Source organism: Danio rerio, chromosome 10 (assembly GCF_052040795.2).
Source record: "Danio rerio strain M-AB ecotype USA chromosome 10, GRCz13ab, whole genome shotgun sequence".
Taxonomy (NCBI): domain Eukaryota; kingdom Metazoa; phylum Chordata; class Actinopteri; order Cypriniformes; family Danionidae; genus Danio; species Danio rerio.
In genome coordinates, this window is record NC_141030.1 from 36,341,442 (window position 1) to 36,359,076 (window position 17,635).

The 17,635-nt window shown below is 34.7% G+C and overlaps 3 protein-coding genes and 1 long non-coding RNA gene across 13 annotated transcripts in view; 2 read left to right on the forward strand and 2 right to left on the reverse strand.

Annotated features, from left to right (window-relative positions):
- map6a (microtubule-associated protein 6a) overlaps window positions 1-2,337 on the forward strand; it is a 44,790-nt gene extending 42,453 nt beyond the window's left edge. For all 3 annotated transcript variants that reach the window (XM_087271018.1, XM_087271019.1, XM_087271020.1), the window contains one exon: window positions 1,800-2,337. In XM_087271018.1, the coding sequence (XP_087127144.1) occupies window positions 1,800-1,932 (133 nt within the window). In that variant the 3' untranslated portion in view covers window positions 1,933-2,337. The remainder of the gene's footprint in view (window positions 1-1,799) is intronic.
- The window catches only part of mogat2 (monoacylglycerol O-acyltransferase 2), an 83,096-nt gene extending 69,506 nt beyond the window's left edge, over window positions 1-13,590 (reverse strand). Inside the window, 2 exon segments of one of the 2 annotated variants that reach the window (NR_137172.2) lie at window positions 1,716-1,974; window positions 13,484-13,590. The gene's annotated coding sequence lies outside the window, so the exon portion shown is untranslated. 2 annotated transcript variants of the gene reach the window in all.
- Window positions 13,591-13,641: 51 nt separating this feature from the next.
- Window positions 13,642-16,767, forward strand: LOC147835118 (uncharacterized). Its single transcript, XR_015501317.1, has 3 exons — window positions 13,642-13,753; window positions 14,042-14,083; window positions 16,565-16,767. It is a non-coding gene; the product is annotated as an uncharacterized LOC147835118 (long non-coding RNA).
- Window positions 15,926-17,635, reverse strand: part of umodl1 (uromodulin-like 1) — a 35,378-nt gene continuing 33,668 nt past the window's right edge. For 5 of the 7 annotated variants that reach the window (XM_087269657.1, XM_087269659.1, XM_087269658.1 and 2 more), the window contains 2 exons: window positions 16,758-16,842; window positions 15,926-16,665 (listed from right to left, as the gene is read on the reverse strand). In XM_087269657.1, coding sequence (XP_087125783.1) covers window positions 16,478-16,665; window positions 16,758-16,842 — 273 coding nt within the window. In that variant the 3' untranslated portion in view covers window positions 15,926-16,477. 7 annotated transcript variants of the gene reach the window in all.

Genomic DNA, 17,635 nt, shown 5'->3' on the forward strand with positions numbered 1-17,635 from the left:
ATGTTAGCAACATGCTAATTTATTTGAACAACATACTAAAAAACATTGTAGCAAGATAAAACATATTAGCCTAAATAATGGCAACATGTTAATTCAACCTAGTAACATGTTAAACATGCTAATAAAAACATGTTAGAATAGAAAACAAATTATGCTAACAATGTGCTAACCATGCGAGAAGTATGTCAACAAAATGTAATTGTCAATTTATTTTCTTAGAAACATGCCAAGTCATGTTGATAATCTGCTGAACATGATATGCCAGAAACATGCTAACAAAATGCTAATCCATTTGAACAACATACTAAAATATTTGGTAAAAAAAATAAAAAAATAAAACTAAAACATGTTAGCCTAAATGACAACATCATGTCAATCTAGCAACATATTATACATGATAAAAACATATTATGAAACATAAATGATGTTCCCAATGTGCTAAGCATGCTAGAAGCATGCCAGTATCATGCTAATTAATGAAACATACTAGCAACTTGCTAAGCTAAAGTGCAATAGTCTAAATTCAAGCTATAGCAGCATTTGAAAATTTGATGTGATAAACACATGCTAAAAAAGCATGTCAGTAACATGTTAATTATTGTTAGAAACATGCTAGCAACTTGCTAAGCTATAGTCTAATAGTCCAAGTTCAAGCTATAGCAACGTGAAAATGTGACATGCTAAAAACATGCCAAAAGAAGAATGTCAGTAGCATGTAAATCGATGTTAAAAACATGCTAGATACTTGCTGAGCTATAGTCCATAGTCACAATTCAAGCTATAACAGCATGTGAACATGTGACGTGCTAAAAACATGTTAAAGGAAGCACGTCAGTAACATGTTTATTAATGTTATAAACATGCTAGCAACTTGCTAAACTATAGTCCAATACTCCAGATTTAAGCTAGAACAACGTGAAATGTGACATGCTAAAAACATGCTAAATGAAGCATGTCAGTAACATGTTAATTGATGTTAGAAACATGCTAGCAACTTGCTAAGTTATATTCCAATAGTCCAAATTCAAGCTATAGCAACGGGAAAATGCGATGTGCTAAGACATGCTAATAGAAGCAAGTCAGTAACATGTTAATTGATGTTAGAAGCATGCTAGCAACTTGCTAAGTTATAGTCTGATAGTCCAAATTCAAGCTATGGCAACATGTGAAAATGTGATAAGCTAAAAACATGCTAAAAGAAGCACGTCAGTAACATGTTAATTGATGTTGGAAACATGATAACAACTAGAAGTCATGCTAACAAAATGCTAACCATGATGGAATGTAAATTACACCCTAATTAATTCTAGTAACATGCTAATGCCTGCTAAAACATGCTAGAAACATGTTAGATCATTATAGCAATGTTATTAATCCTTTCATGTCTACCCTGCTGAAAAAGCAAAAACAGCGCAATGGTTAGATAAGTTTTTACAAGCTAGGTTCAAGCTAGGTTTAAGCTGGTTACGTGAGCCATTTTGTCAGGTAAACAATGTGTTAAATCCTACCTACAATCCCTTGTTTATTTTTGTTAGCAGGATAATAACTTTCCTAGAGGGCTCATAAGGCTAATTGAAGCATTAGCCTGATCAGTTATCAACACATACCATCAGTCTCACATAAATTAAACCTCCATAAACAGAGCTGGTGAATGTAAAGTGTTCTCAGAATGCTTAAAGGCTCATTTAAATCTTTGAGTGTGCACTGCTCTCTACCTCATGTTGTGTCTCTGTGTCTCTTTCTCTCCCTCTGTCGCCCTCGCGCTCCTCCTTTGGCAATAACACTGTGCTGCTCCTTAGAGAATGTGAGTCTGGCGTCGGACGAGTCAGCGATTATTATTCCGCGGGTACCTCTGGAGGAGAACCACTGGTGGAACGATCAGAACCACGGAGTCGGGGAGTAGTTCGCTTCGCTCCGGACGTCAAGTACTGACACCAAAAAAAAAAAGCACACCAGACAGACCAGGGCAGGCAGCTATAGACGACAACAATGAAGTCATATTTTAGGACATATTTTTGCAGACTGAGAGAAATGTGTGGAGTTTAAACAAAGTACTGTATGTGTAAATATCTATATAGATGTCATAGATTATTATGACTGAATTCTGAGCTTCCCGAATGAGACGAACACCCATGAATGAAAAGTACCTGCGCTCCCAGACTGTTTGCAACCACTGAAATGGTGCTATAAATGTATTTTTTGTTTCATGCTCTTTCTCCAAACAAACAATGTTGCCATGATGATCATATAGAGTAGCAAATATCATGTCATTAAGTGCTTCCTTAAAGTATAACAAACTGTTTGAAAGTCTAATAAATGTGATCAAATTACTGTTTACCTGGTTGATTATTGTGTCTAGTTGCTTGTATTTGTTTCTTACTGTATTTTTATTTTGTATTTATTAAGATATATCCAGTACAGCGGCGCAGTGGGTAGTGCTGTCGCCTCAAAGCAAGAAGATCGCTGGATCGAGCCTGCTTAGTTAGCATTTATGTGTGGAGTTTGCATGTTCTCCCCGTTTTGGCATGGGTTTCCTAAATTGCTAAATTGGCCGCAGTGTATGTGTGTGAAAGAGTATATGGGTGTTTCCCAGTGATGGGTTGCAGCTGTAAGGGCATTAAGCATATGCATAAGCATAGGATAAAATAAAATTGTATAATTTCCATTTTCCACATAGCAAAATATCTCTGGCCCAGCTCTGGCCCACACAATCAGCTTTTGCTTGGCCCACATGTTGCAGTGAATTACAATACATGATGAAAGTTTGGCTTCTAAACTAGGGCCAAACATGGACCATATTCATTTTCAGCCAAGTTAATAACCCATAACTGGGCCAGATATGTTGGTGTGTCACGACTGCAGTTGAATTTCATAAACCCATGAAGAATTGTGCTTTATGGCCACGATTGTTCTCAAAGTGACCCGATTGGTAGATTTTTTTTTTTTATTCAAAAATAATTGAAATGCATTTTAAAAGTGGATCAAGACAGGTCAAACTTATGTGGCCCACATATATATCTTTAACATCTAGGCCAAATACTACATATTATCTGGGCCAAGTCTTGCGTGCCACCTTAAAGACAGTGCCACCTCTGCCAGACACGAGCCATGTTTGGCCCATATGCTGTATGCCAGTACCTGACAAATGCCTGCTGTGCCAGATTTACGCCAAATCTGGGCCAGAATTCTTTACTACCTGGTTTGTTAATGTTTTTCTTATTGTCATTTTATAATAAGGTTATATTACCTAATGCTATTTAATGTGTTTACTAATATGAACAAAGAATGATCAATACATCTATTACAGTATTTATTCATCTTTATGAAATTATTTAAGGAAAGTTAAGTTGTTCTTGTGCACGGGGACTCATTTAGCACTGTCACCTCACAGCAAGAAGGTCACTGGTTTGAGTCCCGGCTGGGCCGGATAGCATTTCTGTGTGGAGTTTGCATGTGCTGATGATGATGATGATTACTTAATAATAATAATAATAATATTATTATTAATATTATTATTATTTTGAACAATAAATATTATAACTGAAAAATTAAATACATTTAAAACTTTATTATGACAGTTTCCCCCAATACTTCGCAAGTTTCAAGCAACAATTATACGTTTACATTTATACACTACCTAACAAAAGTCTTGTCGCCTATCCAGATTTTAGGAACAACAAATAATAACTTCACTTCTAGTAGATCATTTGCTATCAGAAGTGGTTTATATGAAAGGCAAAGGTCTCCACATTACACTTTTTTTTACCAAAATAAAATATGATTATGCCTTGATTTTTAATTGTTTAATTAAGGCAGTAAGGTCTGACTTTATTTAGACAAAAGTCTTGTCACTTTACAGAAATAATGTACAGTATAGAATATAAAGTCATGCTGCAGTGGAAAAAATATGAATATTGTGTATGACTCCCGTGAGCTTGGAGGACTGCATCCATACATCTCTGCAATGACTTAATTAACTAATTAATAAAGTCATCTGGATTGGCAAAGAAAAAGTTCTTGCAGGACTCCCAGAGTTCATCAAGATACTTTGGATTCATCTTCAGCGCCTCCTCCTCCATCTTACCCCAAACATGCCCAATACTATTCATGTCTGGTGATTGGGCTGTCCAATCCTGGAGCACCTTGACCTTCTCTGCCTTCAGGAACTTTGATGTGGAGGCTGAAGTATGAGAAGTAGTGCTCTCCTGCTGAAGAATTTGCCCTCTCCTGTGGTTTATAATGTAATGGGCAGCGCAAATCTCTTGATACCTTAGGCTGTTGATGTTGCCATCCACTCTGCAGATCTCTCGCAAGCCCCTATACTGAATGTAACCCCAAACCATGATTTTTTCTTCACTAAACTTGACTGATTTCTGTGAAAATCTTAGGTCCATGCGGGTTCCAATAGGTCTTCTGCACAGTATTTGTGATGATTGGGATGCAGTTCAACAGTGGATTCATCTGAAAAATCTACTTTCTGCCACTTTTCCCAAATGATCAACTAGAAGTCAAGTTATTATCGGTAGCTCTTACAACTGGGATCAACGACAAGACTTTTGTCAGGTCGTGTGTTTAATGTTAATATTTCTGCAAATGTCAATTTTTTCCAATAGCTATATTAAACCATTATCAAATCAGACTCCAGCTCATTATGAACACAAAGGAGGAGGAGGAAAGTTCCTCCCGTGATTGGAAATAGCTGTCGTTTCACTTTTTCCAAGTCAGCAATCCTCTTAATATTCAACGTTTTAGAGACCTAATGAAAATTGACAACTGAAGAGGAAAAGCATTGTAGCTAATAATCATTAGCTAGTTTAACAAGCATCCACCAGCTAACCAGAACCAAACTAACGGATATTTATAAGCTGGCCGTTTCTAAAGGGATGGCAAACTGATGAACAATAAGCCTTTGTGTTATTCCGGAGACTCTTGAAACTCTGAGATAAAGCCTTGAGCTGGACTGGAGGAGGAGAAAGATTAGATGGAACTGAACATGGCCTTTTGTTCAGACAGCACTAATGCTTCAGCTGCAGCCTAACTGTGTTTACTGGAAATAAAAGACATTAGCTTTGAGTCCTTCCTTTTGACAGCTCATCAGGCTTTCTAATAAACACTTGATGAGTGCGTCGTGACAGAGTTATTCAATTACACACTCTCTTTTATACACAACCATATTAAACAAAGTCTTTATAATAACGTTATGCTAATTTAAATATCTATATCATTCAGAGTAGCAAATATAATTTGATTAAGTGCTTCCTTAAAACAGTTTGAAAGTCTAATAAATGTCATTTAAGTGTTTATCTAGTTGTGTTTGTGACTTGTATATTTGTTTCTTGCAGTTGTTTGTTGAATTTTCTTAAGTCATATTTATTAGCCCTCCTTTTCTATTTCAAACATTTCTAAATGACGTTTAACAGAGCAAGGAATTTTTCCACAGCATTTCCCATAATATTTTTTCCTCTGGGGAAAGTCTTATTTGTTTTATTTTGGCTAGAATAAAAGCAGATTTTATTTTTTTTTTAACCTTTGTGCTAGGCTTGGGCGGTATCCAAATTTTGATACCGTCAAACCGCCTCCATATTTTACCCCGGTATCCGGTATTACCGGCGTAATAAAAAAAAAAAATTATGACGTAAGGCTCAGACAGCGTCACCAAACTGTTGGCTTAAGCCTAAACCATTCAGAAACTGAATACATTCTATGCGACCTTAGGCTCGCGGTCAGAGAGAGAGAGAGAGAGAGAGAGAGAGAGAGAGAGAGAGAGAGAGAGAGAGAGAGAGAGAGAGAGAGAGAGAGAGAGAGAGAGAGAGAGAGAGAGAGAGAGAGAGAGAGAGAGAGAGAGAGAGAGAGAGAGAGAGAGAGAGAGAGAGAGAGAGAGAGAGCAAAGCGACGCACAGCACCCCTCTCTCTCTCTCTCTTTCTCTCTCTCTCTTTTACACATACACATACACACACACACACATACATCTCTCCCGCGATTTATTCAGAAATTTACTCCCACACCGTAAGAAATCTGGCCGGCTCCCGTGGAACAGCAGTTATACCCGATAGGTCCCGAGTCCGACAGGTACATTTTGATTGACAGCTTTATACAGCCCAAACCCGTTCACAGCCTACATTAAAATGTGCTCATGCACACAGCTCTAATGCATTTTTTTTAAGAATGAGTCATTTATATGTTTTAACATCATTTATTCGTAACAAGCGTAGACTATAGGCCACTTGAAAGTTGGAACAAAGAAATAAAATAAGTCCTACAGCTGTAACATCGTAACATCTCAGCACTCTATAGGTCTAGGTACATGCACTTAGCCTTTAAATTAGCCTACACACCAATGAAAAGTAATCTTGCTTAACAAATCAAATTAAAATAAACTCTAAATGATGACGGGTATTTTGGCAATAACGAAATTAAGATAAAGGCTCTGCAAGATGTGTTTCTCCACTTCTCTTCACAATCTGGCATTAGGGCGGCGGTGAAGCTGAATATTAAAAGAATAATGCCACCATTAGTCTGTATACTCTGTCTACATTATGATTATATGGTTTAATTAATATTTATTTATAATTTAAAAACCCTTTACGCACCAAGATCAGGCTACGTGTGTTTGTGGAGGAACATTATTAAATCCACAGGCTTTAGCGCAGTCTCTCACTCATGTGCGTCCAGCAGCTGAACACCCTTTCCTGCTGCTACAGGTCGAGATGCAGAGTTCTGATCCGGCTGATTTTGCAAGTTTTTGGTAGGATTGTTTGTTCATCTTCTACAAGTCAGGAACATGCATTTAATTTTCCATGACAGCAGTTTCACTTTAGCGAATGGCCTCTTCTTTTTACCTGTCAGCTTGCGGTTTAGGGCTCTACCGTAATACGCAGTGTATGAGCGACCGCCAAATACCTGCGGCTGGAATAACCGCTCCTTATGAGCTAGTGACTGGCTTGACCGCCGTCAAAATTCTCTTTTTTTACTACTTCGTCATCATTTGTTTCACCTTTGCAGGGATGGATTTTAATGCAGGGATTTGGATTTTTTCGGGTCTCGCCGGGTTCGGTCAAAGATCTTCAGCTCTAATGCAGACCTCTCGTTCATATTAACCACGTCTCCCTTATGTTCAGTCGAAACTCCCAAACTGCAGGACACTTTGAAGCGCGACTCGTCACGTCACCTCTCCCCCTCCCTCTCCCTCCCTCTCCCCCTTCCTTTCCATCTCTCCTCCACACTGTCCCGTGATGACAACCACACATACGTTTTTGTAGGCATTAAATAAAGGATATTTAATATTTTATGACGGTATAACGGTATTGAAACTGACACCGTTGCTATTTTTAGATCCCGCGGTATACCATAATACCGTATTACCGCCCAAGCCTACTTTGTGCATGGTTCAAATTGACGACCCTTTTATTATGTTTGGGATGAAAACATCCACTGAATTAAACTGATGTAAAAATGCATCAGATAAATATATATATATATATTTTTTTTTGTGTGTGTGTCAATCTGTTAAATCAACCTCAGTCCTGATCAAAACTACTAAATTGATTAGAAAATTAAAGGATTTTAAATCTTTAATTGTGCGTAAAAAACACACACACACACACACACACACACAAAATCAGGTATTGTCAATATAAAAAGTAATCGTGGACTAGATTTCTTTTACCTTTTATTACAGTTTTGGACATGTGAACGATTAGTAACAACATTGGCTTGGATGCATTGCTAGATTTTCATTTCTCCCCAATTTTCTGTTGGTGGCTGTTTTTGCCCCCATTGACTTCCATTATAACCACATTTGATGGTGCATAAATACACAGTATTGGTTTTTGTTTACTCCATGTAGTTCTGAGAGCTGAGATGCATGTTTTGATTTTCTCAGACACATCAGGGTAAGTGCGCAAATGTCACTTTCACACACTCAAAGACACACATACACACTTTTTAATTTGCTGTTATACTCCATATAAAATCCAAAAACCAGCTTATACAGGCCTATCTAAAAGGGTTAATGGTGCCAGCTGATGATCAACAGTAAAATGACCTCTTCCCAACAGGGAAAACCACCAACGATTAAAAATGCAAGATCATATGCTATTGTGGCTTTTGTAATAATAATAATAAAAAAAAGTGGTTATAATGGAAGTCAATAAGGCAAAAACAGCCACCAACAGTAAATTAGCGAGAATGAAAAATGAATTACAATCAATCGAAAACATGCAACAAAGGCAACAAAGGCAAATATTATTCTGCTAGCTGAAACACAGAAAAAGTTATGGCCAGATTAAGACTCAAAATCACCCCAGAGTGGATAAAAACATCCCCAACAGCACATAAGGGTAAAAAAAACAACATTTAAAGTCAATATTATTAGCCCCCTTATTTTTTACAAGTATCTAAAGAACAAACCATCGTTCTACAATAATTATATAACCTTTAACATCATAGTACGTTTTTAAAATGTATAGATTTTATTCTTTTATTTTAATTAAACCATCCTGCTTTTGATAGTGTCATTTTTTATTGATTTATTTCATTTAAAAATAAATCATTTCATTTTCATTTTATTTCATTTTCATTTTATTACATTCATTTTAGTTTTACTGTATATAAAAGGGCTGCAAGGTATTGGAAAAAATTAACATTGCAATAATTAGTCTTTCAGCGATATGTATTGCGATATGAAATATATTTCACCAGATAGATGGAACAACTTTTTGTGAAGAATTCATCATTTTAGAATGTTTGGGGTGATTTTATAGTGAAGTGCATGTGCATACATTAATAAAGTTCACTTTAAACTGGATTTGTACAGAGGAAAACAGCATCCAAATTAGATTTTTTTAATGTTTGGCTGTTAAGTCTTAATGGCAGTTGGACACAAATATAAGAACAAAAATCTAAATGTAAAATGACGCCAGTCTTAACTATAAAAATGTAATTTAACTAGTCTTTGATAAAGCAAAATTAAATGTTATCACTCCATTGAATGGGCGGTATCAGTGGTTATCAGCTGACAGATATAGAGGCCTTCTAGTCATCATCCATCCACACGGTTAGTCAGTTATAGATCACATCCGGCTGCGGCCAGAAGTTAACGAGAATTATTTATATTGCCCCTACTCCAACCCTAAACCCAAGCCTCACAGTAATGTCAAAAAAAGATCTGGAGTCTTGTCTATTAGTATAGCTGATTAACCATGTAAATGGAGGATAACAGCCGTTATGAAGTTTTTTTAATTGTGCAATAAACATGTCAACCTATATAACCATATAGAGACATGTATTTTGAGGAAAAAGGGCAACAACTGGTGGTGTATTTTGAGAAGAAAAGTGACAACTGGTGGTGTGTGTAGAATGTGTGTTCTGCTGAGGAATGTGTGAGGCCATACCTGTGAACATTGGTATGTGAAAATAAGGGATATGCCCACCATAATAAGGGATCCTTCTCCTACTAAATATGCTCATTTGGAGCTGTTTCATTATAAATAAACAGTTAAATGGTCAGTAAAGCATCAAATTCAAAGCTCTGATGTTTGCCTACAAAGCGACTTCTGGCTTTGCTCCTTCTTATCTGCTCTCACTTCTGCAGATCTATGTGCCCTCCAGAATATTGCGTTCTGTGAATGAACGTCGCCTCGTGGTTCCATCCCAAAGAGGGAAGAAATCACTTTCGGTTTTCAAGAAACAACTAAAAACTCAACTATTTAGTCTCCACTTCACTTCCTAATCTGCAATTGCCTCTCTGGATATACCACTAACTGTACTCAAAATTAAAAATAAACAAATAAATAAATAAAATAAACAAAAAAAATTAAAATAAATAAATAAATCAATAAATTACCAAAAAAAAAAAAAAATTACTAATACTTTCCTTCGTAGACTTTACAGACCTGAAACTTGCCTATAGCACTTATTCATTGTTGCTCTTATAGTTAATAAAATTGCTTCATTGTCCTCATTTGTAAGTCTCTTTGGATAAAAGCGTCTGCTAAATGACTAAATGTAAATCAGGGCTCGAAATTGCGACCATTTTGGTCGCATATGCGCCCGAAAATTAATCTATGCGACCTCATAATATATTTGGGCGCATTAGTGCGACTGCAGATAATGGTTGTAGTGCGACCTCTTTTGATTTTTTCTAAAAACGTGCTGAATCGCTCTTCCCTGCCGCTATATTGGTTCATATTAGCTGTCAATCACTCAAGGTATTCCGCTGTCAGATGACAGGGAAGGAGCTTTTATGACCACGGGAAATGCAAACGGCTAAAGAGTAAAGACTTAAAGCACACAGGTTTGCAAACCCCACCTAAAGTTGAGGCGCAGATGAGAGCGATCATGACACGTCACGTGGTGAATAATGATCCACCAGCTGAGATCAGAGTACGCGCTTCTTGGAGAAGGCGCCCGAATCTCCATGTGTTGCATTCACTGCATGTTCAGCGCAAATGTCCGCTAAAAGTCAAATCTAATACTGTACATATCATCGCCAAAGAAGCTCGCCTTTACTAAGTTTACACTGAAACTGCGTCTCATAACAAACAGCGGTATTGCGCCGGTGGTCATCGCAAGAATCTTGCTCAACCTGCTCATAAATTGGGTCGGCTGACTCGCCAGCTTTTCCACTAACACAGAAACATGAAAATCAGCTCAGACTGAACCTTTAAATTGACACAAACTGAAACCAAAACCTTTAAAGAGTGATAGAAGTGAGACTTTACTTTCTTTCGTCTATTCTTTTTTGAGGTGTATATTATTTTTATTTTTTATTTATTTACTGATGACTGCTTTGCAGCTTTCATCCTTGAATTGAATGATTTATTATAATCTTTTGTTTGTTTTGTAGCAGAAACATTATTTATTAAATTGACATGTATATATAAACAGTAGTACAAAATAAATATTTCTTACTGCAATGCTTCATTTTTGTTTGATGCAAACTATACAATTATTTTTCATAAAGTAACAGACTTTTTATAGCAGATAACCTACATTCATGCACATTCAAGGCAGTATCATAATGAGAAATGTAATTCATTGTTACTATTATTGTCATTTTCATCATCACTAATATTCTATAGCCTAATTATTAGACATTCATTTTGGAATTATTGCACACAAATATCAATGTCTTCGCAGCATTAGTTAGATAGTTGTTTCTGGTTTTTGTCAGTCCTATTGATGTTGTTTTAAAATACAATAAATCCCTTAAAAAGTAATTTGCAGCGGTGCTCAATCATTTTTGGTGGGTGCTCCTAAATTTTTTCTAGTGCTCCTAAATTTATTTTGGTGCTCCTAAATATTTGAAGTTGGGAGCACCGGTGCTACCAAGTAAAAAAGTTCATTTCGAGCCCTGTAAATGTAATAATAATAATAATTATTATTATTTACAAAAGAAAAATAAATAATATACATCAGTAGCAAATAAATTAGCAAACAGTTCAGCTTATTAAAATTAATAGCTATTATAATGAAATAGAATCAAATCTCATTAGTCGTTTCTTTACTGTATAATTGACACGTTCTGTTTATAGAGCAACTAATGAATGATTTATTTAGATTTTTTTCTTTTGATTACATTACAAATGCACACATCTAACTTTATAATGCATTTGACTGCTTTCCTAACTGTTTATGCTCATAAAGGATGAAATTACTTGTGTTTGAAACAAATAACTTACCAAGATCAACATCTTTAGATATTAATAATATAAATTATGTGTATATGTCTGTTAATCATGAGTACAGAATCGGTTTGGGAAACAGCGTCTGATTATCAATATGGAGCGCGTCAACTGACAGTCATGCACCTCTATATGACTGTTTTGATGATTGCATATGAACGGGAGACGACACTTGTAATGAAAAGGAAGGGAATCGACAGAAAATACGGGAGAAATACAGGAAAATACCTTTACGGGATGATAGCGGGATAGAACTGTAAAATAGGGGAGAATCCTGGGAAAAACGGGAGGGTTGACAGGTATGTGTGGGGTCACTATTGTTTATAGCTGCTGGAGTAAGATTACATGAAACACATAGTATATGTAAAACACACATATAAAGTTATATCTGTGAGAGGCTTTCAGGAGAGTAAGCGACATATTCTAACATACAGTAAATGTACAATCATGACAATGTATGTAAACACTCAGAAGATATTTAATGTATGGAGAGAAAACTGGTGTGAAAACAGGTGTTTGCATTGCAAGGGACATGACCCAAAATAGCATGAGCTCCTGCAGATGTACTAAACCTCTCAGTAAAGAGGAAACATCCTAAAATGGTCAGAGTTAAAACAAGATGACCTAGAGGTGGGGAGGGGGAAAAAACTGTATAAAGATTTTGAAGAAGACAGACACTTTGTATTTGACCTGGGTTGAGAATGAGATGAGTTTGCTCCAGGCTGTCTCTGATATTCCAATAAACAAAATGATAATCTTCTGATAATCATAACCTTCTAAGTTTGATTTGTTAAGAAATAAGCCGGAAACCATGACACCTTCTGAGCCTACCAGTAGGCCCTTATCTATCAGCTGATAACCACTGATAACACCCATTTAATCGAGTGATATCACTTGAAAAGGGTGCAGCCAGAATGCTTTAAACTCAATTGAAATGTTTAACAAAACAAAACAAATGCAATTAATAAACTTTAAATCCACAATAGTTCAACTTTGCTATTAATCTAGAAGCTCCTGATCAACAATCAACAATACCTGACATTACAGATCCAGCGATGCGGATGCACACATTGCGATTTTGATGCTGAAATTATATATTGTGCAGCTCTACTTTTTAGCCATTAAAGTTGTTCTATTAAATTGTTAATCTATTTAAATTGTGCAGCTCATTTCTTCCACAAGATCATTAAATATGCTTCTGTGACTGTGCATTCATTGCTGGAAGGAGTTTTTACCAATTAAGAAGCAGACGGAAGCAGTAATTAAGATATCATTCAGCATTTCTGATTAGCTGATGGCGCACATGTTGATCCTGGTGCAGAGAAATTCTTAGACATTTGACATGCTTGTTTTATATGCACACACACACACACACACACACACACGAAAACATAAACACACAACTGTGCAGCTCCTGTAGGAAAACTCTTAGCTTATGAATGTAATATATTTATTTGAGTCAGCATACTGTTTATATTTTCATGTGCGTGTGTGGGATTGAGGTTAAATTGGTTTATATTCGCACATTCGTTAAGTGACAACGTGACATACAATAACATGCAAGCAACATTAGCACAATTTAATTGACTGTGGAGATCGTTGTGCTTTGAGTCATTTGTACAGTAGTCATTTGCTGCTTGTATGATTTCACTATTTAGAATTGGCACTGAATATTCTTATGAAATTATATTATTATGGAGAAAGTCTGAACGTGAGAATATGAACCAACTTTACCTGAATATGTGTTGGTGTGTGATTCCTCCATCTCTTAAATGTACTATGGCGTAGGCCTACTTACAGTAAAATCCAGCTCTGGAGAACTCAAAGATCCAGGTATGATTTGTTTACTTATTCCCACACGCTCCACAAATGAACAAGTTAACTGGGTCATTCTGAATCAAGCACACCTGAGTTAACATCCGTATTTGCATATTCGATTTATAAGTGTCATTGATTGGACGAACGCAGCACGCAACCTGTTTACGTAACGTTACGGCGCTAGCGTCGTGCATTCCAGAAGACTACGATCAAGTTTTTATTTTACTTATGGACTATCATTACTATAAAGGTATCATTTATTATTATAAAAGATTTGGTAATGTAACTGGCGGTGTAGTTTTCTCCTGTTAAAATGCTGTGAGGCACAGTTTTACCGTGACTGTTTTTCCGTGAAGTGAATGAGGCACGTTGGCTATAAATTTATGTAACTTAACGTAATGTTTACAAATATAAATTAATACAAAATTATATTTAAAGGTCCTTAAATAAGTGATAATTGCCTTCTGCAATGTTTTAAAAAATAAATATAGAGTGGTTCAAGTATAATCTTTAACCCCATGCTATTTGCATTTTGCAGGCATGTGGCTTCACGAAGAAGTAATGGAGGTGAATTACTGAGGTGATTAACGTTACTTTGAGTTTACTGAGATAATGTCCTTTAAACTTTACTGTGAGCCTAAATTGTAATGTACACTGCCAATCAATGTTCTTTAATGTTCTGCATCTAACAGACCTGCTAATTCAGACAAAAATGGAGGGGAAAAGCTATGAAAATACAAAAACACTGTAAAAAAACAATGTCACTTATGTGAAAAAAGATGTAATTTTACTGTGAATTTCAGGCTAAAAACCTGCTAAATCTTATTATTAGCTTCAAAGCATTCAATATTTAATAGCATCTTAAGGTTGTGTGTATTCTTCTTAACATCCTCGGTGCTGAATAAGCTAAATGTAAAAAATACATTTACAAATATGAACAAATAAAGTCATTTTTTGTGATAGTTTTCTAATATCTTCTGCATTCGCACCATTTCCAAAGATGAGAGCGTATGATTTTCTAATTTGTGGAGGTCGAGGTCTACTGTATCATCTTATTTTCAAATTATTATTATTTTTAAAGATTTTCTGCATTGTTTTCTTAATAAATATTATGTTACATTCTTATAATTCCAAAGTATTAATATAACATTACTAAAGTAATCTAACAACAATATACATTCAAAAACGAATATTTTATTCTTGATTAGGATATAAGCAGCTTAAAACATTCATTTAATAGATTCTTTATTGGATATATAAAGTATATAGACTAAAAATATATATGATTAGTTCAAATATGTACTGTACTGTACACACACAGCACAAAACTGATTTCAAAGAGTACACCTAATACAACAGTGCCATCTGGTGGCGTATTTGAAAGGGTGGCAAAGCCTCCGATTTTGTTTTTAAATTATTGAGGGATAGTTCACTCAAAAAGTAAGATTTACTCAGCCTCAGGTGCTTCCAAACCTTTTATTAGTTTATTTATTCTGTTGAACACAAAAGAAGATATTTTGAAGAAAGCTGAAAACCTGTATCTATTGACATCAACAAAAATAAAAACCATGGTTAATCATTTTAAATCAATGGTTATTGGTTACAGATTTACAACAATTTTCAAAATATCTTCTTTTGTGTTCAACAGAAGAAAGAAACTCTTAAAGGATTAAAACTATAAAGGGTGAGTAAACAGGCCCATAGCCAGCCTGGTAAAAGGGGTGGGGTTTTTTTTATCAAAAAGTGGACCTTTTGCAGTTATAGACCTCATTCTTTTATTTAATTATGAGATTTAAATACTGCATTTTAGTGGCATTTAAAGCATTATTTTTAGCTGAATTAGTTTGTGGGTGTCATCATAACCACACTTTTTAAAATAAAAAAATAATTCATAAAATTTAGAATAAAGAAATATGAAAAAAAATATTTATTTTTAAAATACGAATAATAATAATAGCAGTAATGTTAATAATAATTAAAAACTGTAGCCTAAATACAAAATACTAACTATAATAAAAATAATAATAACTAAAAACTTTAACCTACTGTAATTTATTAGGCAAATAACAAACTGGCCTGCACATTCAACTTTCCTCAGTCATAATTTGGCCATTTGAATAATAAAAAATTAAAACATAACATTATTATTATTATTATTAATAATAATAATTATTATTATTATTATTATTATTATTTAGAGTTTCACAACTTTTCTAGCCTCTCTTGTAAAAACAAAAAATAAAACATTTGAAAATTCATGGATAACCACAATAGCCAAAATAATTGAATTATAATTTATATAATAATTTTAATATGGTCCGCTTTTGGTGCTTTACACCTTTTTATTGCTTATTTTATCTTTCCAGAATAAGCTCCAAGATTTAGAATAAAAGTTACTTATAAAAATGTTTTCTCCATTTAAAAACAATACAGTAGCAATAGATGACTTTACTTACATGAGATTGTATGTTTTCTTGCACAGCTGAATGTTGAACTCATGAAAAATAATTGTGTGCATTGGCCAAAGCTGATTAGCTGAAGTCACACCGAAGCGACAGCCAACGGAGGATTCCACTTGGTCTTAAAACGTTTTTCGATGGGTTATTTTCACTATTTATAATGGCATAGCAGTAAAATAGGACAAATGAGCTCATGTATGGGACAAATTCTCGACCTTCGTCATTGAGAGGTGGGTCTTATGAACCACCTGAACATCCCCTGGCTATGGGTCTGGTTAAATACGGACTGAGTTTTCATTTTTGGGTCAACTATCCCTTTAAGTAACACAATCAGTCAGTTTAATTACCTATAAAGTGCTGAAAAGGAAAACAAACTAAGAATGACAACTACAGTACATCACATGTAGGTTTTAAGTATAAAAATATAATCAAATTAAACCATTTTCAATACATTATACCTACCGGTAATAACAATAGTTAGATTTATCCCTCTATTAGTGGCTAAAGTGAGATGATTACGTGTTAAAAACATTATAGGTGAAGTTTTCCGGCTGTGGTCTGACATGGAAGTTGTAGTTCCCGATTTTTCTTTTCTGATACAGCAATCCTGCAATGACAGTGAGCGAAAGCAGAAACACACCGACACCGAGCAGAACAAATCCAACAGCCTGCACAGTATTTGATGTGTTGCTTTGGAAAGTTGCTTTAAGAAAATGAAAGAGAAAGAGTTAGTGATGCTAACTGATATCATGGAAGGCTATGGATATTCACATGCATTAAATAAGAAGCATTTACTTGTGTGTAATCTGTTTAAGGGTCCAACGGATCGGGTCAGTCCAAATAATTTAGAAGACCTGGCACTTAGAAGACGGTCACAAGCCTATAAAGAAATATAGAAAAAATAAGAAAAGGTGTGTTTATCATGACATATACATTTATACCTGCTACATTGTCTGAGTTTAATTTAATATTAAGTTGGTGTTTATTTAATCTATCCACAATATAGATCGACACAACTGACAACTGAAAAGAAATATAAATACATTTTTTTAAATAGTTAGTACTGCATTATTAGTTCATCCGTTGAATCATTTGTATATTCGTTTATTCATACAATTGTTCAGTCATTCATTAGTTTGTTCGTTTATTCATTTATTTATTCATTCATTCATCCGTTAATTCTTTCATTCGTTTGTTTGATCATTCGTTTGTTAATTTGTTCGTTTGTTTCTTCATTTATTTGTTCATTCTTTTTATAATTCATTTGTTTGTTCATTCATTTATTCATTTATTGATTCGTTCATTCGTTCATTCATTCCTTCATTCGTTCTTTCATTTGTTTCTTCATTTTTTTATTTGTTCATTCATTCTTTAATTCATTCGTTTGTTCATTCATTCGTTCATTAATTTATTTTTCATTCATTTGTTCTTTCATTTGTTTATTTATTCATTTTCTTCATTTGTTCATTCATTCAGTTGTTTGTTTATTCCTTCGTTCATTCATTCGTTCATTTGTTTATTCATTCATTCGTTTATTAATTTGATTTTTTATTGATTTGTTCGTTCGTCCGTTCATTCGTTGGTTCCTTCATTTATTCTTTCATTCGTTCATTTATTCAGGTTTGTTTATTGAATTATTCATTTAGATATTAGTTCATTCATTCAATTGTTTG